General features: G+C 42.5%; 1 protein-coding gene across 1 annotated transcript; it reads left to right on the top strand.

Moving 5' to 3' along the window:
- The first annotated feature begins 488 nt into the window (after positions 1 to 488).
- Positions 489 to 24,810, top strand: PSME3IP1 (proteasome activator subunit 3 interacting protein 1). Its single transcript, XM_065416393.1, has 8 exons — positions 489 to 604; positions 9,032 to 9,061; positions 9,272 to 9,412; positions 9,634 to 9,732; positions 13,898 to 14,020; positions 19,511 to 19,643; positions 21,722 to 21,783; positions 24,031 to 24,810. Exons 3-8 carry the CDS (start codon positions 9,283 to 9,285, stop codon positions 24,246 to 24,248), a joined length of 765 nt encoding a protein of 254 aa, XP_065272465.1. The 5' UTR covers positions 489 to 604; positions 9,032 to 9,061; positions 9,272 to 9,282; the 3' UTR covers positions 24,249 to 24,810.
- The last annotated feature ends 381 nt before the right edge of the window (positions 24,811 to 25,191 follow it).

The following is a 25,191-nucleotide window of genomic DNA, read 5'->3' as shown; positions in this document are numbered from 1 at the left end:
CCCTGGGGCTCGCCCCACAGCATCTCCCCCCAGGCTGGGGTCGCCAGCCCCCGCTCGCCGCCCGACCCTGGGGGGCTGGGGCTCCCGCTCCGCGCCTGCGCTCGCGGTACCTACCGGGGCGGTGCCGGGCTCGTCCCCCGCTCAGGCCGGCGGCCGGGCGGCGCTGCCCCTTTGTGCCATCTGGGCGCGGGGTGGAAAGATGGAGGCGCCAGCCCTACCATTCCGGGAGCCGACTCCTCCTCCTCCCCCGCCCCCAACCCCGTAGCCCCGGCGACTCGCCCCGCCCCGCCCCTTCCTTCGCCAAGCCCACCAATCCGGCTGCGGGGCCCCGAGCCGGTGACACTTCATCCAATCACACCGCCCTATCACGAGATCAGCCAATCGTCGCCGTGTTGTTGGGACGGCCAAGAAAAAACGAGAGCCGGGGTTGGCTAGTAGTGGCCGTGTGAGAGGAAGGAGGCAAATGATTGGCTGGTTGGGGCGGGAAGGGGGTGTGGCTCCTAGCAGACCGGGGCCCCGCGGGGTCAATGGTGGCTGCAGTGGGGTATGGTGCGCACATCGCTGTAGAGGCCCTGCGCTGTTGAGGGGCCCGGCCGAGAGGAAGGTGGGGGGGCCTGCGCCGCGGGGGGGGGGGGGTGAGGTGAGGGCAGCCTTGGGGCAGGGGCTGAGGGCGAACTGGTTCCTGGGGGGCGGATGCGGGGAGGGGACGAGGCCGGGCTGCTGAGGGAGGCCGTGTTGCTGGGGGAGTGCAAAGCCGGGCTGCTGGGGGAGGGGGGGTGGATTAGGGCGGGGGGTTAGGGCTGGGGGGGGGTTAGGAGGAGGCTGGGGGGATGCGTTAGGGCTGGGGGGGTTGGGGGGAGGCTGAGGGGATGGGTTAGGGGTTGGGGGGATGGGTTAGGGCTGGGGGGGTTAGGAGGAGGCTGGGGGGATGCGTTGGGGTTGGGGGGATGGGTTAGGGCTGGGGGGGTTAGAGGGCGGCTGGGGGGGTTGGGGGGAGGCTGAGGGGATGGGTTAGGGGAGGCTGGGGGGATGGGGGAGAAGCCAGGTGGCTGTAATGTGGGGATCCAGGGAGGGGGTGAGGAGAATAAGGTTACAGATTCTTGTGTGGTGATGTGTGTTAGCTTGTGTCTCCCTAGCCGAGCCACTCTGCCTCGGAAGCCAGCTCCCCTTTGGGTTAAACAGCGGGTGAGCTAGGTAAAGGTGTTGTTCCAGGGCACAGTATGGCTAGTCGAGAACAGATGTCTCTTGCTGTAGAAAGATGGTGCAGTTCTCTCTAAGATCCTCCTCTTTTCTTGGGCTCTTTGATCTACATTGGAAAGTTGATGTTTAAACCAGCATTGCTGGGATTCAGAGTTAACACCACTTCGAGATAAGCAGGATAGTTCACAGCTTTTTCAGATATCCGGCCACTTCAGGCCTGGGCAGACGTCACTTTGGTACACTTGAGGATATTTTGAAGGTTTTCTGTGAGGTTGACTATTTGTTTGAGTTACATTAGCAGCTAGAGGTTGATGATTATGAATTTATTGTGCTAAGTACCAGACACATGTGTAGTGGAAACACTGGCTCTACTCCAGAGAGCTGGATGATGAGGGCTATAGGATTACATTTTAAAAAAAATGAAAGTGTTCATTCTGCAGTATCGGATGGCAGCCTCCACGACTTGATGAACTATTATTTTTTTTCCTGAAGAGCTGTCACAAGTGGAGTTCTGTATATACATCTACCTTTCTTCTTCAAGCTGCCCCATGACAGCAGTAGCCTGTTTCAGGTGTTGTTCCTAGACTGGCACCCATTAAGCTGTAACTGGCTGTGCTCTATAGAGTGTAGGACATCTTGAAGAGCAGTGTTGCATTTCATTTAGAAAGTTTTTCACCCTACATGCTTTTTCTTTAGTAATATGGATGGAAAAACCTTTAAGTTTAGTGCATGTAGTTCATAATAACTAATCATACAGCAATGTACCATAGCCACAACTGATAGTTTCTTCACTAGATTGTTGATAAACAGAGCTAGCATGAAGACAAAATTAGTAGTACATCCCTGTACAGGTGATTCCTTCAGTAGTTCAACCAGAGGTTATGTGTCTATTACAGGAGTGGGCGGATAGTCAAGGTTCTGTGGCCTGCAATGTGCAGGAAGTCAGACTAGATGATCAGGATGGTCCCTTATGACCTTAAAGTCTGAGTCTGAGTATTTGGTCTTCTGGCGACTGTGGTCTTCTGAGAAGATAGTGTTTGTGTGTAAGATTCCTGTGATCTGAGAGCTCTTCCTGCCTGCATACAAAAACAAAGCACCCTTGGAAGTATGGTGGTAGAATGCTTGTAGGCACTCAACCACTGACAGTTTGGATATCTAATAGTTGGAAGCTGATAAAGTTCTTTGGGGCGTCAGCAAAGTGCGTCCTCTGCTACTCATAGCTTTTCCTAATACCTGTAGAGTGAAATGGATGCGATTCTTGTAGGTTTCAGTGCTGCGCAAAGGGTTCTGAAAGGAAACAGCAATACTTATCTAAGTCTAGTCATTTTACTTGTACTGGAACTTGGGAAAAGGACTGAGAAGCTTCAGAGATCCTTAAGCTGTCTACGTGAAAACTAGGGAAGATAACACTTTTTTGGGGTTACAGTCAGTTCAAATTTGGAAGGCTTTCTTTATTCAAGGACAAGAAACTCTTAAATGAATGCCTAAATTCCGCAGAAGTTGATGTCTTAGGGCAGGCCCTATCTTCTTGACAGTTCAATCAGTTGAAAGTGAGTACCTTGGTGAAATAAGTCACATTATGAAGGAAAGATAGTCAAGGGTTTGGAGTAGTACTTCACAGTTCAGTGTCAAGCTCTGCCTTTAATTTGTCGTGCAGACTTGAGCAAGTCACTGCACCTCTGTGCCTCAGTTTCCCCATCTGTATAATGTGAACTTTACTATCCAGTTCTGGTGTGGTGCTCCAAGAGACACAAGGTTTCTTTTTAAAAATCACATTTGTCTCAACACATTATCTCTTGTTACAAATACCCCCCCCCCCCAAAAAAAAAAAAACCCACTATAATTGACTTTTTAAAAAGTTTTTTCATTTGGAATCTTTGATAACACTACATGGGGGGATACTTTCACTGCTTGACTCTGTCAGTGAGTTTCTCCTATTTATGTGGATCTTTTACACAGAAACAGTGTGGAGAAATGGGTTTTTGGTGTTTTTGTTGGGTTTTTTTGAGGAAAAAATAGACAAATGTGATTCAGACTGCACAATCTGGCAGGGGGAAGTACGTCTCACCTTTTTATAAATTGATAAGATTTCAAATTGATGGTGTCCCTTTAATGTTTTTAAATTGCTCTGAGATCATCAGATGAAAGGTGCTGTATTAGAACAAAGTACTGGTTCTAATTGTTTTTTTGTGTGTGTGTGATTGAGATGAGTGTAAGAAAGCTAGTGATGACCAAACTTAAGTTAGAGTTTTGAACAAGCTGGCCCTGTCTGCACTATGGAAATCCTTGAAAAATGTCCCATGGCTACAAACACCAGTGTTTTGTAATCTTAGGAGCTCTACTTTAAGTGTCTGACGCTGTTTTTAGCACTCACACCTATCACGTTTGGGTAGCATGATGATGAAAATGGTAGTGGCACCCTTCAGGCTGTCCCAGCATTTCCTACACCTGCTGAACCAGTATCATCAACCATGGGAGATAGTTTTAAAATTTCCCTAGTTAGGGATTCTCTTTACAAAGTTCGCATTTAACTGAGTCGCTGGAAATGAAACCGGTGTCTGCCTTGGAATCACACTATCCGTTTTAAGAACAGGAGTACTTGTGGCACCTTAGAGACTAACAAATTTATTTGAGCATAAGCTTTCGTGGGCTTATGCTCAAATAAATTTGTTAGTCTCTAAGGTGCCACAAGTACTCCTGTACTTTTTGCGGATACAGACTAACACGGCTGCTACTCTGAAAACTATCAGTTTTGTTACATCAAAATCCTTATTAGCTAAGTAAACTGGGCTAAAACTAAATGGCTTAGTAACAGCAGCCAGCTTTGAAGATCTTGCCAGACCTATTTCTCTGACACTTTATATGTCTCAATTTATTCATCACGAGTTAAAAATAAAAATAACTTTTTTTGGTTTATCCTCTCACAAAACAAGAACAAATGACGTTCAGCGAAACAAAGGTTGAAAATTTAAAATGAATACAAGGAACTGTGTTCAGCCTATGAAACACATTACCTCAGTACACCTCTACCTTGATATAACGCTGTTCTCGGGAGCCAAAAAATCTTACTGCGTTATAGGTGAAACCGCGTTATATTGAACTTGCTTTGATCCACCGGAGTGCGCAGCCCCGCCCCCCCCCGGAGCACTGCTTTACTGCATTATATCCGAAATCGTGTTATATCGGGTAGCGTTATATTGAGGTAGAGGTGTATATCCCTGAGGCCAACAGCTTAGCAGGGTTTAAAAAAATGGACATTGCTATAGTTGTTACATTAGTAAGGATTTTTTTAAAAACACCAAAGAGTTTGGAAGTGAGAAACTCATGCGTCAGGGCATAAGCCAATCTCTAACTAATATATCAGGAAGAAGCTTTCCCAGTGTTTTTTTGTGACTGTCTCTGAAACATCTGGTATTAGCCACTATCTGAGATGCCGTATGCCATGTCATAGGTTTCTATCAAGATGCACAGTAGATTGGAAATTGGCAGTTCATACTGCCGTTGACTAATCCCTGATGCTTTTAACTTTCAATCCACCCATAAGATACAAACTAAATTATACTGGGCGAGGGAGGTGGATTTAGACTGCTGTCCTAAACAGACACATTTTGATCTTTTTTTTTTTTTTTTTTGCCTCAGAATTTAACAGTATAGTATTGTGATATTTAAAACTTCATCTTCTGGAAGTTATTAAGGCTAGAAAAATCCTATAGCCAGTGGGGAGGCCTTAGCTGTCAATTCCTGCAGACCAAGTCCTGATCCTGAAGATGTTTATGCATGTGCTTAACTTTCCTATTTAATAGGAGCCTTGAGTGTGCAAGATTTAGACTCCAAGTCTTGCATGTTTTTTCTGTTCTGATGTAAGCATTGTGAATGATGTTAGATGCTTAACAATCAAGCATGCCAGTCAAACGGAGGGTATGAAATAAACCCAGCCATGGGATGGTGAGGGTCTATTAGAGACTTCTTTTCCTGGTGTATATATTTACAAGGCTTTTGAAGACCAGTTCTCTTATCTCTCCATTACTGATGGCTTTGTTTTATGCTATCAGTCGAACACTAAATGGGGAGCATGAGGTAGATCTGTTCCTTAAATATAATCCATATCAATAATCCACATCAATAGGTATGGTCCAAGAAATCCCCCTGACAATGCTCTAAATCTTGAAGAACTTGTGTGTGGGAGGGTTAAAATAAAGTTTTTAAACTAGGCATTTCTAAAAATACCTTATAGGTTTCAGATCTGTTGAAAGGTTTAGAAAAGAAAACAGTTTAGGAGTTGATTTACCTATATGTGAAAGTTGTGAGGGAGGTAATTAGAACTAAAATAATGTTTAAATTGTTTAAAATTTGGTAGTTGGAGAGACTCCAAAATCTTCACTTATTTCTCATACCTGCCTTTCATCTCTAGTTACTTTACTGGTGAGATCGGATTTGGTATGTGCCATTTCTGGTGTGGAGAATGCCATAGAGAGTGGGTAGAAACCCCCCCCCCCACTACCTCAGAAGTAGATCCCTGCTGTACACCCTGGCGGGACTTCTGAAGAGTTAAAGAGGAATGATGGCACCCAACTTGGTGCTGTGCCAGATAAGAGTCCCCTCTGCTTACAGAGCAGTGGGGATGCCTTGGGCCAGAGCAAATGTTTTGACTACAGTTCCTTTTTAACCAAGTGGAGAAAATGGATTCAGCAGCGAGGAAAAAATCTCTGACAGCAGTTTGTTCTGAAGAGTTAACAGTAACCATCAGTATAAATACTGCGTAAGCATCAGCCCTGTCATAAGAATCTCCTTTACTTACTGTTCAGCAGCTCATCCAGATGACATCACTGAGTGAGCCTCTCAGTATTTTACAGGGGGAAGCAGAGAAACTAGTACATGTTCAGTATCAAAGGGGTAGCCGTGTTAGTCTGGATCTGTAAAAGCAGCAAAGAGTCCTGTGGCACTTTATAGACTAACAGACGTATAGGAGCATGAGCTTTCATGCATCCGAAGAAGTGGGTATTCAAATTGTTCAAAATTGCTGAGTATACACAAGCCACTAAGTAGCAATAAATAGAAGTAAAAAGCAACCTTTCATCATCAGCATTACAAATGCAGGTTAGTTGTATTTCCACTAGTTTTTGAGAGTGAGGGGAAAGAGTGAACCTCATTATAAGCTGACATCTAAATATCTGGACTTTCTGAAGGTAAAAATGCTGACTTATCTTGCTGAAAAATGGAAGTAACATTGAAAAGATCCAATTTTTCATTTTTAAATGGCATTTTTCATTTTCATCTTTGTGCTCCAGGTTTTCATCATGCTGTCCATAATGATGCTGAAAACGCTTTTGTCCTGCATAAAGTCACAGTTAAGCTGTGGCACCAGTTGAGGGGAGAACCTGTTTTTGATAACTGTTGTACATAGATCCTTTCCCTAGAGTAAAGGGATCCTCTGAGCCTACTGATTTTGTTAGGATTGTGATGCGCTTAGGTTGGACAATTTTGCATGCAACAGATTAGTCCTAATGAAATTGTGGGAGCATACAGAGTACATGCACAACATGTGGCAGTGAAAGGCAGTCTGCAACTAAACTCTTGTCGCTCCAGTGTGTAGTTACACATCTGGCCAGGGGGAGCCTTTCGCTGTGGTGGGGAAAGGCTCTGGCAGCGGGACACTGCACTGCTAAAAATAGCAGCATAGGGGTGAGAGGCATTGCTTGGGCATGTAGAGAACTGTGTAGGGTATATATGCTGGGGGTTCAGATGTGTAGGGAACTCTGCTCTACTTGCCGAAACAGTGTCTCACCATCTGTACTGCTGTTTATACCCATGCTAGCTGAGTGTGCAGTGTCTGTACTCTATACGCTGTCGTAAATGTAGGTGTAGCCTGAGTCTCTGCCCCTTCACCCCATCTACATTCTTTTATGCCCTACCATCACCAACATACCTGAATCCTTTATCCCTTTCCAAAAGGAGTTCATGAGATGGGACAGCTGCCATAAAAAGAACGTATCATGTATTAGGAAAGGAAAGATGTTCTTATAGTTGAGGCCCTGGACTCAGACCCATGGGGCATAGGTTCAACTTCCAACCCTCCTTACTGATTTCCTGTGTGTCTTTGGGCAACTTATTTAAGCCTACACTTTCCTAAGTGACTTGTAATTTTTGTGTGCCCATCTTGAGACAGCTTAAAAGGGCCTTATTTTCAGAAGGCATACGCTCAGCTTTTTCTGAAAATCAGGCCTATTTTAAGGTATCTCTGGATGATGATGCTTGTTGGCGGCGGCGCCTATTGACGTTGCCGCTTCTCGGCGGCATTTCGGCGGATGCTCGTCCGCCAGCCACGGTCCGCGGTGGCTTTCCGTCTGGCGCCCACCAGATGAAAAAGGTTGGGGACCACTGATCTAAGTAATAGCAACAGATTTATTCTATGAACAACCTTACACTTGCATCAATTTTATGTATTATTCTAGAATACAGAGCTATAACTATCTGGATTAGGGGCATAACTTTATACTGGCAGAATAAATCTTGAACTTTAAGGCTTGTAATATATTGCATGGGTTTAAACTGGGAGTAGGACTTTAGGTGTCAAGTTAATTAATTCTCTTTGAGGCGGATCACTCTAACACTTGTAAAGCATGTCACTTGCTTCACCTGCATGATGGCCAAGCATTGTGACTTTTGTGTGGGTGAAGACTGGAGGTGCGGGGGGGGGGGGGAGGGAGGTGTCTCTCCCTTGTCACTGAATACTGCTGCTGGTCACTGGGGAAGCCTCTGTTCAGAATGAAACCAACTAAGCCCTGATTACAGGAAATTCCTTACGGACATCAGTCTTACAGTGGCACTGATAACTATAGTAGAACCTCAATTAGTGCTAATGAGTAGGAAATCCGATTGCGAATTACTTGTTAATGTACAAGATTCAGTAAGACATGAACAAAGAGCATATATAATGCACCATAAAATAGACTTAATTTCTCTAACAACTTTCATTAATTTGTTGTTACATTCATAATGTTCTGAACTGTATTTTTGTAGAGAAAATGATGTTTGAGTAGTAGGTAGCCTCATTTCAATGTTGTTTATTGCTTTTAAATTTTTGCTTAGAAGTAGGCAGAGACTACTTTCATGTGTCAGTTTTAGGGTCTGGGTTAGCAAGGTCATCTTTGGTCCAAAACTTTTTTTCATAAATGGATTTTAAAACCCTGAATATAAACAGAAATAGTTTGATTACATTTTAAAATGTCTTTTTGTAAAATGTACTTTAAGCTCCTGTCTGCAGTGTTGTTAACCCATAGGCAGTCTTAATTGTGGCATTTCCTAACTTTTGAGTGCTTGACAATAGCAACCTTAACATTCTTTTAACATAGGTTTTGGTGTGCAGCCTCCTAGATTTAGGAGGGGAAAATCAAACTGAAAAAAACGTGATCAAATCACCTCATCCTTGGAAATAGATGAACCATTTTGGCTGAAATTAAAAAAAAAAAAAAATTCACACAAGACAGACACTTGGCATGGAAAATTTCAGCCCAAATGGTTGAAGCGTGGCAAAGCTTTATAAGCAACTAAAAGTAGGGTTTATAATGGGCAGAGTTGGACAGCCTTGCCTGCCTATAATAGGCAAATGTTTCTGTATCTTGTTTAAATGTTTTTGAGGTTCTCTATAAACAGGTTTGTTTTAACAAGTTTTTTTAATCCCTCACCTTTCAATTTTGTTGCTACATGCAAAATGCACCCCTCTTCTGAACCTTTTGACCAAGAACAAGTATAGTATCTGTTTAGTATCTATCTGCTGTTACTGAGTTGGGTTCTGTGATGGACTCTAATAGATCTCGCTTTCTTACTAAAGATGTCCTACAAGTGGCGCTTTGGAATCAAGGTGAATTGTGTTCATTTTTACGTTGAGTTAATATTTAATGTTACGTTTTTCAACTTGTGGGGTCAGACTCTTATCTCCTATACCCTATGTATCTTGAAGGATCTGTATTGCTCATAAGTGCAACCTTCTATTTCTAGTATTCCTTATGCAACTGAAACTGGAATCTGGCCTCCAGTATCAGTATTCTCTTCCATGTATTTTTTTGGACAGGCTGTTCCACAATGGATGGAGGAGATGGCACTGCTGACCTTGTAATTAACAAAAGATTTGTGTCTGAATCGGAGCTAGATGAGCGGCGGAAGAGAAGACAGGAAGAATGGGAGAAGGTTCGAAAACCTGAGGACCCAGAAGGTACTAGGATATAGTTTGGTAATTGCAGGAAAGAGATCCAAAGAATATTTAACTGTCACTACAAAAATCAAAGGAACCAGCTGCTATGCTTGTGAGAATATTTAAAAGCTTTAAGTGGGGGGGAGGGGGGAGATTAAAAGCCATGCTTGCTTGTTAAAAAACAATAAAAAAGAAATAGTCTAAGGTATGTTCTTGTCTCTTGCTCTCTTCCCGTCTCTCAGAATGCCCAGAGGAGGTGTATGACCCACGATCATTATATGAAAGACTCCAGGAACAGAAAGACAAGAAACAGCAGGAGTTTGAGGAGCAGTTTAAATTCAGTAAGCACCAGCAAGTTATTGTTCTGAGCTGAAGCCCAGAAAAGTGCCACATCTTTGGTAACTTTGAGATGCGTGGCCAGATGGATAGCTCTTTCCTGTCTGATGCTTTATTTGTCTTTTTTCAAAGCACTGGTTTGTTACATAACGGTCACTCTGAAATTTACTTGGAAAATAATCAAATGGGTGGATCGTACTGCTGCTGTGCATCCTAAAATATGTACAGTAATTATTTGCATTAAGAGAGCATTTGGCACGTAAGGAATTAAAAGTTACTTAATGTCCATCAAAACTCACGTTCCTGTGAAGTATTGGATTAGATTATGCAGATCAAGAAGCTGAAGCGGAAGGATGTTGGAATTAGTAGTGGAGCTGGAAATGGAACCCAGTTTTCCTGACTCCCCATCCTGTGCTTTAAACATAAGACCACTCCCTGTGGTGTTTTGTTTGAACAGCAAACCGTGGCCACTGGGAGCTGTGAGCGGCCGTACCTGTGGAAGCTCCAGGTAAACAAAACGTCTCGCGGCCCGCCAGGGGCTTACCCTGAACAAGCTGCGATCCAAGTTTGGGAACCGCTGTTCTAAGGAAAAGTGAGAAGTTGGGTAAGAGAGCTTGAAGTCAGGTGCTACAGGAATGATGTTTGAGTCAGTTCTAGATTGTTCTTTTGAACCAGTGCTCCAGAGTGAAAGGGGACAAACAGTAGTTAGAGATTTAATCTTTCAGACATTTAAAAGAGAGGCCCTGACCGCTTGAGGTGCTTTAAAGAGCATATGGTACTCTTTGCAAGGGTCAGGCTTTGGCCAAACTTCAGTTTGGGTAATTACATTCTGCCTAAATCTCTGCCCTGCTGTTGCCACATCAAATGGAATTCTTCTTTCTCAGTCCTTAATAGATGCATAAAGTTACAGTGCTTTGTTAGAACTAACACTGCCATGAATAGCGCAATTGATCTCTTAGTGCTTATTAGGATCCTGTCCGTGATGAAATTGCTTTTTAGGGGGAAGGATGGGAAGACTTGATTGATTTAAAATCAGTGTTGGTGGCTCCAGAGAGTTATGACCAATTTACCTCAGTATGGGGGACTGTTGGCCTGACACAGATTGTGGGGTAGAGGGGGGAGGAAAGTGTAACATTAAGGCACACATTCTACCGTATGTGTGCCCAACGTGTATTGACTTCATAGGAATTATGTGTACATACGAGGGCAGAATTTGGCCCTAAGAGTGATACAGATATGTTGACTCATTCTTAGATATAATGAGCAGGCTTGAACATTTTTGAAATAAACAGATTTGGCCATCTTCTGAAAACAGAAAATTTTAAAAAGTGGTTTTTTAAAAACAACTTTCCATTAAATAAAATCTTGAACAGAAATCTTCATGAGAAAATGTAGCCTGTCCTTCAAAAAGATTTTTGGGGTTTTCATTTTTCTGCATTGTCAATTTGGATTGGTTGGCAGAGTCACACGGTGGGATTTTTTCTTCAAATCTAGTTAATTCTTGTTTTAAAAACATTTTAAAAATCCATGGGAAAACCTAGAAAATGAAAATTGGGCCATTGCATAACACAATGAAATGAAAACTGCTTTGGAATCTAACAAAATTCTGTAATTTAATTTAATTTGAGCAGTTCTAGTTATAATGTAAACATAAACATGTGGTTTCTTAAATACACAATGTATTTTATATGTTTGTGTATATATTGTATGAAGCAGATATAAGCAGTTGGAAGAAGATAGAACAAATAAACATAGTGACAGTATCTTGCTTCTCTCAGATTGCTCAGGAAACCTCATAGTGTAATTGACAGAATATAGGCAATATATTAGGATTGCACAGAATCAGACTTCCTTGCAGGATTTGCTGCTTTTAAAACAACTAAAAAAAGACCTCCTTGCCATACTCTGGTGCTTTTAAAAGAAAGATACTTTACTACAACTCTACTGAATTGTCATTGTGCTCTGTTTCCCTTCTGAACAATGCTGAGAGCAGAGGTGTTTGTGCATGGAAGCAATCTCCTTTCTGGGGTCTTGAATGAATGCAGTGCTGGTAAAAGTTGTATAAGGCACAGAACAGATATAGTATGGGCAGCAGCCATGCAAGCTTCCTCATTCTGCCCCATGGACACCCCTCAAACCCCATACCAGTAGGACGGTATTTACATGAAGGAGAAGAATTCAGTTTCCATTCAGATTCAGCGCTGGGTACCTCTGTTGACACTGCTATCAAGGATGCCAATCGTGACAAAAGACAGTTCTACTGGGAACTGACAGACAACCAGATCATTTCATATTGGCCACCAAATAGCGATCAGTTTGTCAGCAGTGACCTAGGGGTGAAAGGCTCCTTGTAGCTGTCTCGTATCTAAATCAGCTTGTTTCTCTTGCCCAATTATGCAGTATTTGTGACAGCTCAATTTCATTTCAGAAAAAATTCAATATAGCTTAAATATTGGACTGAGATACATCACTGCACTGGGCAACAGGAGTAGGCTGACTAGAAAGGAAAGTGCTGTTGACACACATACCTTGTTGATTGATAATGCTGGGGAAAGTACCCATTCTTTTCAACGTGCTTATTGGTAAGCTTTACAAAAAATATTGTTTTTGGTAGATAGTTATATTGGGGCTAAATGCTGCCCTTGATTGGGGTTTAAAAAGTTTATCCAACACCTGCAAGCGAGAAGACTCGCGTACCAGACAAACGTTGACTCATAGGAGAGCGATACCAGTAAGATCTAGGAACAACCACTTCTGCCTTGGCAGCTGCTGCTTATAGTTTCAGATACCAAGCACCTGCTGAGTAAAACTAAGGTTCTTGTCAGTTTCATGCAGTCAGTCAGAATGGGACCAGTGAACCTGACTAGTGTTTTCTCCCTTGCTGTTGCTTCTGAGGAAAGCTCTGAGCAGTAGCAGACACATTGGAGACTATTGGTCTGGAGACTCAGGGAGGAGTACTATAGTCTTCACAACTGTAAGAACTGGAACTTCTCAAATTAAAGCCTTATATTCAACAAAAATTGACTTTGAGGCCCCACCCTTCCTGAAGCTTGCCACTCATCAGATTTTTCAGGCCCTGCCTTTTGAAGTTATGTGGGACTTTTATCTGAGGGCAAAATATGGCCCTTAAATATGTAAAGTCCTAAAAATCATCTTTAGGAATTAAACCTTCATGAAGCTAAAACCAGTGAAATTTGGCCAGTTGCTATAACTGAAGAGAATTTTCGGTCTGGCCACAGACACCGCCGGCTTTGCTTTTTTTAAGCCTTTCATTAGCTCTCTGAAAATGTGTGGCTTTGATGGAGTGATTATCCTTTGCATAACAAGAGATTCAAAGAACCTTCTAATAAGCTATCTGTACCCTACTTGGAAGAGCAGATAGGATACCAGAATGGAAATTTAGAGAGTAAAGTCTTGATAGCTAAACAGGACATGTTTAGCTAATTTAGCTTTTACTGTATTTATAATTGTGGTTGAGTATGTGTTCAGTAAACTACCATGCTATGTTTGCTTTGTTCAAAAACATGTGTCTGAGGCCTGGTCTACACTAGAAAACTAGGTTAGCACAACTACGTCGCTCAGGGGTGTGAAAAATTCACATCCTTGAGCCATGTAGTTAAACTGACCTAAGTTCCCCTGTACACAACGCAAGGTTGATGGAAGAATTCGTCCAACTACCGCCTCTTGAGGAGATGGATTACCTATGGGAGAACCCCTCCCATTTGCATAGGTAGTACGCTGAAGTGCTACAGCAGTGTAGACAAGCCCTTAATTTGAATATGCTTGGGAGCTCAGTTTTGCTAATCTGGAATCCCATTGATTAGACTTTCTTTAGCCCGGAGAAGTTTGTTCTCTGTCATTAATTAGAAAAACAAGCTGATCCTTGGGTGGTTTGTCTTCTGAAGGGTCTGATATATGCTTACTTTTTTTAAAACTGACAGCATGTTCTACTGGTTAGAAGAGAGGATTGATAGTAGCCATGGGTACTACTTCCTACCCTACCAGTGATCGCTTCCCCTCTCTGCTTTAGTGGTACTATAGATGCTATCTGTAAAATACCTGTGGATGATTATCTACCTTTTGAAAACCTTGGATGAAAAGTACTGTTGCGTGGTCCTCCACTCTACCAGCTTCTTAAATGGCTTTTAATTTTTGCTTTGCTTTATTCAGAAAATATGGTAAGAGGCTTAGATGAAGATGAGACAAAGTTCCTTGATGAGGTTTCTCGGCAACAAGCGCTAATAGAAAAGCAACGAAGAGAAGATGATCTGAAAGAACTAAATGAATACAGAATATCCTTTGCATTGAAATGACTCGCCACTGGTCTGAGTAGACGGTTATAAGACAGGGAACTACAGTTGGGTTGTGCTGCAATCAGACTTTGATGTCCACACACTTGTTTTTCCTGCAAAGTAGTTTTGTACACAGAAGTGTATATGATGATTATCTGCCTCTAAAGTGCTTCGTTTTGTTCTTATTTTGGATCTCTCAGAATCTCAGTTTTTTTGGTCATGTCTTGAAAATTTTTCTGAATGTTCCTGTTTCCTTCTAATTGCTGTTAGCTTCTTCTGATATTTTACACTGATACAAGGATAGGAAGGGAGGATGTATACAGGAAGGATGGGCTTTCCCTTTTTGCAAGCTCTGCTTTATCCCGCACCTAATTTAAAAAGCAGATCTGCTTTCACCAAGCTGGTTTTTTTCAGATGTACATTGACAGCTTTAAAAGCCAAACTGTTTGAAGTCGCTATTGAATTATTGTCTTTCTATTGCTTTCGCAATAGTTAAGGCTGTTCGTGGAGAAGTGCTAGAGTGCAACTTGGGATGCTCTTTTTCTCCCAGCCTGAGGGTTAAGCCTGTCAACTCCACTGTGTTTCTATCCCTTGCCAGACCAACATGCTTGGGGACAAGCTCAGGACCTCAGCCTGGGCTTGCACATATGGCAAAGCATTGAGCTAGTGATGACTGTCTTTAAGGTTGAAAGGAGAGAATTGTTTCTTCTCATCTACCAAGATGCTGATGGTTCCTCCCTTTCTGTTCGGTCATGATCAAGCCCATTATGTTTAAGTAATCGGTGGTTGATGTGCAAACTCTGACACTTCGGTGCAAGTTAGCAGGGGGAATAGAGGGGGCTTGAGGCAGAACAAGGAGGGTCAAACTCCACACATGAGGAATGAAGTAGGAAAATGAAGTGGGGAGAGAATCCGATTGATACCGGTTTTATATAAAGATGTCCTAAGGTAATATGTATTGGAAATGCATCACTTATCCATGAGACAGGAACCGCCAACATCTAACTTGGTAGCATGTGCCAGTCTGCCCCAGCTCCTCTTTTTGTAAATAATGCGAGTACAGTTAGAAATCACAAAACTTAATGTGGGACATAGCAGGCACATTTGCATATAGGAGTTTCCTTAGATTTATTCGGACTGATGATTCACGGGATATATTTAGTTTCTACCACGGCTGCTTCAGGGTGTGCTGAATATTGGGATGTGCATGGCAGCTGCTTCCACAGGATAGATATGACTGCACTAGCCAGGTCAAACAAGTCCAAAAGTGAATCATGCTAGCCTAGAAGGAGTCTTATGTGCCCTCTGTTAGCTAAGTAATTGACTCCTGACGTTACCGGGCAGTGTATCTTCCAGAGTTTTAGGTATCAGTAAGCTCAGTCTTTACAGCTTTAAAGTATCATCTGTTTTTGCATCGACAGGCCTTGTTTATATATTACAAATTGTAGAACCCATGTCCTAAGTTTATTGATACTGTCAATGAGAATTTTTAGCCTTTCACCCTATATTTTGTCATTGTATCTTGTTTCAGTTTCCTGGCAGATTGAGTAACTCCAAGTGGCCCATCTTAAAGTTCAAGTTAAGCTACTTTTAGATGCTGGCATCCATTTTTAAATGGAAGATAGTTTCTGCAGTATGAGATGTAAATGGATTATTAGTAATTGTGTGACTATAGAGCTCAAAATGTCGTAGGATGCCATTGTCCCTGCCCTAAAGTCCTTCCAGTCTAAAAAGAAGTGGATCAGAAATGTTGCTTTTGTCATTCCATCAGACTTCCCCAGCATAACATTCAGTTTAAGCTACGCAGAGGCACCAGCCCAAAGCACAGACCAAGATCAATAGGTGGCTCAAATAGTCTCCTTCCATTTATGCACTGTAATAGGTGAAAAATGTGACACCACCCTATGGAAATTGTCTCAGAATGATTTAACATGCTTAGACCTTGAGAGTCATTTTAAAAGAAAAAATGTATTCCACCTGTAGTTTGTCAGATAAAATGTTGCCTGAAGTGGGAACTGAAATGGCCAACTCATAACCCCCAAAGCCCATGGTTAACACTGGGAAAGGGTTCCAGTTATCGGTGCTGCTTTAACTAATTCTATCTCTAGGTAAGTTGTGAACGTTCTAGGTTTCTCTAAAATTAAGCTTGACTTAGACTGAGGGTTACCTGGCTGTGCTAACCCAAAGTGTGTAGTTTGCAGCAAGGAAGGTATTAGGAAAACTAGGATATTGCTTATTGCAATTCTGAAATACCTAATTGCATTGTCTGATAGCTCATAACTTGATAGTCATGGATACATATTGGCTACAGACAATGGTTGAGAATTTCAAAGCATTCTAGGGGATTTAGATGCTTACTTTTAATGGAAGATGTGTCTAAATCGCCTACATTGCTTTGAAATTCTCAACCATTTCTTACAAACCTGAATTTTACTTTTTAAAAAGTATTTTAATGCTCTGTTCTGTTCAACACAAAGCAAGGGTATGTGATGTTTGTAGGGGTGTGTATATTAAAAATTGCTTCTTCTGTACTGCAGAAGTGACTGACTACTCAGTTTTTCTCTGATAAAGAACTTTTAATTGTCTGCCTGTATTATTTTTAATGCTTCTTAGAAATAGTTTTGTAAACACTAGCTTTACTAATTTACTAAACTAATTTACTAAACACGTTTGCTTTACTAATTTGTATTACAGTAGTCTTAGAGACCCCAACTGAGATGAAGGTCCATTGTGCTAAACGCAGTACAAACATACTGAGAGAGAGATCCTTCAAGAAGAGCTTGCAATCTATTTAGATGAGACAAATGAAAAGCATGAAAGAGGAAATATCCATATAATCTTAGAGCTCTCTGAAAAGGAAGTCCTGCCAGTCATCTCTCCCATAATGCTAGCATTAAACTATATTGTAGGACAACTATTTTTATGCTTGTATCCAGGATTAACACAACGCTCTGTACATCTGTTTTACATAGCTTTATGGGAGGGAAAAGTAATTTTGCTTGTAATGTCAATCCAGCAATTCCAGCAGTGGGAACTTCTGCCCATAGAGCTAATTTAGATAAAACCAGCAATGGGTGTTTCAGTCTCTGCAAATGGATGTTTAGTTAGTTGCTGAGGATTTTGGAGGTAGGGTTGCAATGTTTGCAAAATAGCATCCTTTGCCATGGCATCTGTAGATAAAAATTACACTTCAGCTTGCTCATAATGGCTTTAGCTAGCCTAGTATTCAGGTATTCTAGAAATATGACAATAAGAGCCTACCTCGCTAACATAAGTGAAAAGAACCACATGTTGCAACATGAAACTGTTTTAAAGAGGTACTGCCTGTCTAGAGAGAGCATTTATTACTGCAAGTGGCCACAGCATGGCACCATTGTTCCATGTCTTTAAAAAAAAATTTTTTTAAGCCACTTAGCAGCTACAACTACTAGTGGCTGTTCAGTTGTTGAGAGGGGGAAGAAAATCACAAACATGACAGACTGGGTTATTGATAGTAACTATGTCCCTGGAAAAATCAAATAAGGAATGATCCACATTATGAACTGGAAAGACTAAAACAAAGCTTTTAAATAGATGTTCAGAATTTCCAAAGTATGTGTGTAAATACACTTTAAAACAGAGTATTTGCACATTTGCTGCCACTTTACTGACATGACCTGCCAAGTTTGAAGTTTACTGTGTCCTGTGTCTTCCCTGCAACAGCTGATGTTGTCTTTTACTTATTTGTGCAACTCAGATTTTTGTGGCGTTATATGAATTTGTGCTGTTAGCTTTTTCAGGGAATTGTAGTCAAAGAAGGGACTGATACTGGAGTTAAGGGTAATTTTTTTGATTTGTAACCTTGTAGGTTACATTGTGTTTGTAGGTGCAATTATAAAACTTTCCAGAAGATTTTCCAGGTCCCCATAAATACCAGAGTAATGCACTAGTAGCAGCAAGGAAATGGGGTGGGGGAGGTATTTTTTTCAAGAGGTGGTCTGATGGGTCCTGTATCAGCCCAGCTGGGATCAAACTGGACTTCTCCATAGGAAGAGAACCAGTTAGTGTTTCTGCAGACTCTTGGGTGTGGCTTAATGTCAGAAAGCCAGCCTTTGAGGCCTATCCAGACTTGCCTGCTTCGTTATGGGTTGCACCTGCATCCCACCTTTCAAATGTTCTGGTATAGGCTACTCATTTCCTCTGTGGGCATTGCTGGAACTGGTAAATGATGCTACTCACTAACAGTGGGGGCAGCATAAAGAAGAGAAATTAGGCCATTGTTCAAAGAGAATGTGGTTTTTATTTCTACGGCAGAGTTGTTCTTAACAGGGCTGTGGTGCTTATAAGCCATGGGGGGGCATTTGAAAATGTAATCTACGTTTTATGGGATGACCTATCCTTTAAGATTATTACTTGTATATGAGGACAGACAGGTTTAAGCCACTCTTACTTGACCAGCCAATACATTTGTATTTCACTGAGGAAGGGAACTTCTGGGCCCTCGATCTTTTGCATTAGTAGTTCGCAGAGGCCTTAATTGTGTTCAGGGCCCCCATTATACTGGGTGCTCACCATGCACAGGTGCACACAATCCTTGCTCCAAAGAGTTTACAATCTCATTTAAACAAATCATTATCTGCCTTGTCCACATGTTGAGGACAAACTGCTACAAAATTCTCTGTAAGAAAGAAGATTCCCTCACTCCAGCTTTTTGGTTCTTCAAAGGTCTGGTTGAATCTTAGTCCAACCACATTCCAACCTGGCAGGGTTAATTTTCAGGCTGTCCGTGAAGGAAGGAGCCTGCTGTGTGACCAGTAATGAGGCCAGCATAAAGGGAGGAGAGAATTTTTAAGAAGGCCTTGTGATATGTAAGGCTAATTTGTTCTGCTTTATGGAAGACCGAGTGGGATGAATTCTCCTGGTGCTGCATGGTTGCAAAGTGGGGAGGAGAATTTGGCCCACTAATGAATTCTCTCTCCTTCAGAAAGGTTGGGTTGGGAAACAGCTGGTCTGTAACAAAAGTGTCTGGGCCCAGGGGGTGATAGGAGGTCCCATGTCATCTTGTGCTTGCACTTTTTTCCCCTTCCTTGCACCCTCCACCTTTCCTAAAAACTTTTTAAAAACGAGAGAGGACACAGGCCTATAGGGTATCTCCTCTGGTGCCAAGAGCACTGCTTGTTGGTCCAGTACAAAGTCCTTTCCTTGCTATCCTGAAGTATCTGATGAGGAGAATTCCCATTATGCATCTGCCACTATAGCCTGCATCCCTCTCTGCCTGCGAGTCCTCCAGGAACAGGCCTGGCATCGGAACACCTGCGCCAGCTCCTAAGAGTAAGGTTCTCACACTGCTGGCATGAGGTACCTGCTCAATGCCATTCAAAAGACTTGCACAGGACTATGAGGCCCTCAAGCTGTGAATGAACCCCCATCAGCGTTAGCAGGCCAGACTGAATGTAATGCAGAAGAACTGTCATCTCTCACATCCCGGTTGATCCTTAACTGTTAATTCACAGCACTCTCGCCAAAGTGGGCGTCAGCACGGACCCAAAGAAGGAAGCAGAGAAGAAACTCACTGTGAAATCAGTAGAAAACAAGAACAAGTTCTCTCAGGCAAAGCTGTTGGCAGGAGCTGTGAAACACAGAAGGTTAGTTTCACACCTCTATAAATTCACAAGGAGAGGAACTGAGTTAGCAGTATGGAGTGAGGCAGGCCAAAAGCTGCCTTTGGGAGATTGTCAGAGGTGTGAACCTTAGCAAAGAGAGGGGGACTAGCATGTTTCTATAAGTCTCCCAGACTGTGGGGAAACTAAGATGATTCAACCAGACAAGGCTTCAGTCATGTCAGTGTCATTACATCCTGTATTTGGATCTGAAAATGGCCTATTTTCAATCTTATTCATGCCACTTGTATTGAGTCGAATGATTTGCATCACGTCAGCTTGTTTTATTGATACCTAATTGCATAATTTTGACTGTTGGTGTAACTCATTGTGACAATCTGCTCCTGAGGGTAATGTGCAAGCTTCTCTTGTTCTCCACCAGTTTGGCTTGACAGCGTTGTTGCAAAACCCTCGCTTCCCAAGGGATAGGGCAGTTTTAGGTCAGTGGCCCATTCGCTGTTTCGCCTCTTTGAGACTCCCATCTTAGCTACCCGTTACAATATTGTGTAATAGGAACCACTATCCTGTAGGATCTGGACTATGACCATGCGTTCAGGCTATGGAAGTGCAACCAGAAGTGTGACTTGCAGCTCATGTCGACGCACCCAGTCTGGCTAGCTCGCTAAAATTAGCAGTGAGGACTCGGCACTGTGGGCTGTGCACGCCCCCTGGGTATGTATTCACACGGCTAGCTGGCTCTGCCGCATCCTCAAGGCTATTTTTTAGCGAGCTATCTAGACTGAAGCTAGCACAGGTATGTTTACATGAGCTGCAAATTACACCACTAGTGGCAGCACAGACCTAGCCTCACTTCCCATAGACAATCAAACAGTCCATCTGATAACAATGACTGTTGTTAATTAGCATCTAGAAGTAAATTGGTGATTGAATCTGGTTGTAGTTGAAGCTACAGGAGATTCCTTCAGATGCTTCTGATTTGTGGTGAGTAATTTCATCCCCAGTGAAATAGTAACTCATAATCTAGGAAGCTGGCTTTGGTAAATTCAGTACAGGAATATCTCAAAACTCCTCTTCCAATTCATGATGTACAACTTGGACTGGTTTTTAAAAGGGAACAAAACTTGGATGGTAGCTAGCATCCAAAGAGCTATTTTTCTCCCTAACCGTTGGCATCTAAGCAGCAAGTTCTGGCATGTTGCTTGATGGCACATCTGATGGCTGCAGATGGCATCTATTTGAAAAGAGTGTTTCAAAATTGACATGTCAGTGCCTTGACATTAAGACGTTTCTGAAGTCAGTCACTTTTTCTTCTATTTCAGGCTAGCTGAGATTAAGTGACGCCTCAATTTAACATCTGTCTGGGCATTATAGACTTTCCTTGCCAATAAATGGACATGTATTATTGCAGGTTTATTCTGTGACTAACTTTTTAATGCAGGGAGAGGTGTCACTGTCCCCTCAGATGAAGGAGAAGCATCTTCACATTTACTATTGGTGTGCTACATAATGTTGCTTAACAATTCCCACTTGGCACATGGGCAGAGGAACCGTCTATCCCCCCTCAGGGATAGCAGGCACTTCTATACAGGAGAGGATGAGCAACACCTAGTTGACTAGTGAAGGGATGACTGGACTGATTTTTCTAATCAGAAGCATTTGGAGGAGTATAGAAGTGACAGATCTGAAGGAAGATCCCATCCTTTGTAAGCAGGCTTGTATTCTCTTGGTGAGATGAATGCTGTCCCTCAGTATAAAGAGATGCAAACTTATTTGGGGGTTTTCTTGGACACACACTCTTCAATATTTCAAGATCAATAGTCCCAGCTAGGTGGGCAGTGCTAATGCTGTGTTCCCATACAAAAGACCTGGCTTTGATTCCTAGATCTGGATTTCTACTACCTAACTTGGCAAGGGGTGGGAATACAGTGTAGGCAGTATGCTGAATGTCTGCATAATAGCGATCCTTCCCAACTAGCAGCAAAGTTATCAAGGTAGTTGGCTGGAATTCTCTTTGGCACTCAAGGCAAATCTAGTGTTATGATTTTTGCAGTTATAAAGTGACTGTCTTCTGACTAACCAGGTGACTCCCCTTTCTCTTACAGTTCAGAAGGCGGTAACAGTGTGAAGAGACTGAAATTAGACACTGACAACGACAAGAATCAAGGTGTGTTCTGGCCTTGGAGTTTGATATGTAGAATGGTTTATATCTGGGAAGTCATAACTTATTTGCCAGTGTTATTTGTTATAAGGGCTCTTATCTTTCTCCAAGATTGAAACTAATTGGACTGTGTTGCATATAGATCTTATTTTCTTTTCATAGTACTCCCAAGTATTTCCAAATGCTTTGCAAAGCAATAGATGGTCATTGTGGCTACAGAAGCCCCAAAGACTCAGAGATAGGTACCTAAATACCTTTGTTCTGGGCAGGGCAAACTTGGCAGCCATTTAGGAACTTACAGCAGTGCAGTCATGATTAAGACAAGGCTCCACCACGGAGGTTTACTATTTGACCGTAGAGGGTTTATATCTGGGAAGTCATAACTTATTTGCCAGTGTTATTTGTTATAAGGGCTCTTATCTTTCTCCAAGATTGAAACTAATTGGACTGTGTTGCATATAGATCTTATTTTCTTTTCATAGTACTCCCAAGTATTTCCAAATGCTTTGCAAAGCAATAGATGGTCATTGTGGCTACAGAAGCCCCAAAGACTCAGAGATAGGTACCTAAATACCTTTGTTCTGGGCAGGGCAAACTTGGCAGCCATTTAGGAACTTACAGCAGTGCAGTCATGATTAAGACAAGGCTCCACCACGGAGGTTTACTATTTGACCGTAGAGGGCCATTGGTCTGGGCTATGGGGTTCTCCGCAAACAGCCGAGGGATATTTTGCTTTTGTATGGCAAATGACCATTCATGGACAGAGTCGGATAGCAGCCCCAGTTTTCAGGGGGATGAGCATAGGCACCCTAGCAGTTTAGTTCCCTTTCACTTCAGATTTTTTTAAATAAAGCTTCATAAAATACCACCGCACAAGCAGATTAGCTATACTATAATCTGTAGTGCCTCTGTAAACACAACTGCCAACAAAAGGTAGCCTTGGTGCAAAATGAGGTAGCAGTGAAATTCTAACAACTCAAGGAGCTGGAGTTAAGATAACTCAACCCCATGACATGGCCAAACAAATAATATCCTGACCAACTATGTGCAGCATGGTGGGGTGAACTTCATGAATGTAGCTTAATGCTTGGGATTGCCTTCCCCGAGTGCTCAGGATTTCGATACGGCTCGGGTCTGGCTTTTGTTTTTTTTAAAGGGGAATCCAAAACTGCTTGGTGTTGGGGATCTTACAAGTTTGAACAACAAGACTTAAAAGTCCCTTGATCCTGGGCCTCTGCTAAAGGCTACTTGACCTGGCCGCTCTTCCTGTGCAGAATGTAGGCTGAGCAGCTGTTAACAGACTAATCCTTACCCGAACTTGGGAGTGCTTTGCTTTTTGGAGCTTACAGGCTCCACTGGCCTGACCCGTAGAAAGAGATGCTCACAGCAGGAGTATACTTAATAAGGAGTTGGGGGGGAGGGGCAAAAGTTCATGCCTAAAATTGTCAAATTTAAACTTTTAAACGACTGGTTTCCCTGCTTTTCAAATCTTAGTAAGATGCACAAAGGAAGCTAAGTTAGACCTGTTTTCCTTCAGCTGTCCTTGAGCTAGCTGGGAACTAGTTTTGTCATCCAAACCAAGAGGGGAAAATGGGACTCCTGTACTCAGGTCATCAGAAGGGTTGACCAAAATCAGAACTACTCCCCTTTTGGGCAGTGGACTGGCTTAGGAAGCTTCAGCCTGAGACAAATGTGTTTGAGAAAGAAAGGAAGTCAAATCAAGCTGGATTTCAGTCTTCATTGTTGTGGCGGCTATTGCCAAGAGAGAATAGCTTTTACTAACTGCACCCCAAGGCACATTCTGAAACTCCAGCTGTTCAGTTAACTGTGTTTCCCAGCATTCTAAAAGCTAACCAGCTGTGGAGTGCTGGAGATGTTGCTTTATTCCACTGCTCTAGTAGTCCTTCTCCCAACCCAGTTATTACAGGGCAAAATTTGTCAAATATACGAAGCAGAACCATTTTAGTGTTCATGGAATGTATCAAATTGATGGTCTTCGAAGGAAATACTGCCTTCCCAGGACCGGATTGACTAGTGAGGAAAAGCTCCATAGCCCATCGCTGGGGTCGCCAGTCCTTCCTACTGGAGGAAGTTTTAGAGTAACAAAGCTGCTTTAATTGTATTAGGTAAGTACAGTGTTCAAGTGGCAATAGTATATGTATAGCATCTGGTTATACTCTCGGATTAAAAGCTACGTGTGACTCATGCTCTTGCTTTTTGAAGAGTGTAACGGTTTGTTAATGTGTCTTTCAGAAAAGCCAGCTTGTGTTCCACTCGGGAGCAGCTCCATGAGTGGCTCTGCAGTCCACTGCCCCTCAGCAGCTGTGTGCATTGGTATCCTCCCGGGCCTTGGCGCCTACTCGGGAAGCAGCGATTCGGAGTCCAGTTCAGATAGCGAAGGCACTATCAACTCCACTGGAAAGATTGTCTCCTCGGTCTTTCGTAGCAGCAATTTCTTTGATGGGCCATAACATAAAATCCCTCCATGTCAATGTAGCTTGGAAAGATAGCCTATGCCCTAGAGGGTGAAAGATGCATCCTTTCTCCCCCAGGATACCCTTCCTAGCTAACCTCTCAAGATTAACTTTCTGGGTACCTTCACATAATACCAAAATAATCAACTGAAGTTATCTTTCCCCCAAAGCTTCTTCCATTTCTGAGGTGCATACGAGCCTGTTTGATAGGTTTCTACTCGAAAACACTGAGGGAAAATACTGCTATTGTAACCAAGATGCGGGGTGGGGGGGAATGCAGGCGAAAGCCTTCTCTTTTAAAGTTCTTATGGAAAGAAAGATTTTCCTGGTGATTGAAGATGTTTTTTTTTTTTTCCCCCCCCACAACCAGAGGCTAAAGCATTCACTTGCAGCACCAAAGGCTTGTAAAAATGGCCACGTGTTCTGTTTTTAAAATGCCCCTTTTTATTCTGTATTTGAGAAGTGGCGGCAGAATAAAATCAAGCAGATGGTGGAAATGTAGATTGCCATGACACTGTAAAGAAGGTTGTGTGACATGATTAAAGAAATTCTGAATGCATTTTTATCTTGGCTTTCGCCATTCATAATTCATGGGTGAGTCTGTTCCATTAAGCAATTTCTACTGGGCCCAGCCCCTTACCATCAATGACATCTAGGGTGCCAGCACCCTACAAAGTAAGAAGAGGCAGCAACACAAGACCCTCACTCTGAATGGAGCTCTTCCCAGAGCGTAGATGTCTGAAAAATCAAGTCTTGCTGTTTAGTGCAAACCGCTGGTCTTCTCACCTGACTCGTTTTACCAAAGCAAAATTATTCAGCCAAACTTCAATTGTTAAACACTCCCGTGGGTGATGGATCTAATAATCACCCCTTCTGCTCAAGGCTGAGAGTGTATCCTCTCTCTATATGTATACACTAATCTGGGATACTGGTAAATGTG

This window comes from Emys orbicularis, chromosome 14 (assembly GCF_028017835.1).
Source record: "Emys orbicularis isolate rEmyOrb1 chromosome 14, rEmyOrb1.hap1, whole genome shotgun sequence".
Lineage (NCBI taxonomy): Eukaryota > Metazoa > Chordata > Testudines > Emydidae > Emys > Emys orbicularis.
Note: the sequence above shows the minus strand (reverse complement) of the source record. Positions and strands in the feature narration are given on the sequence as shown.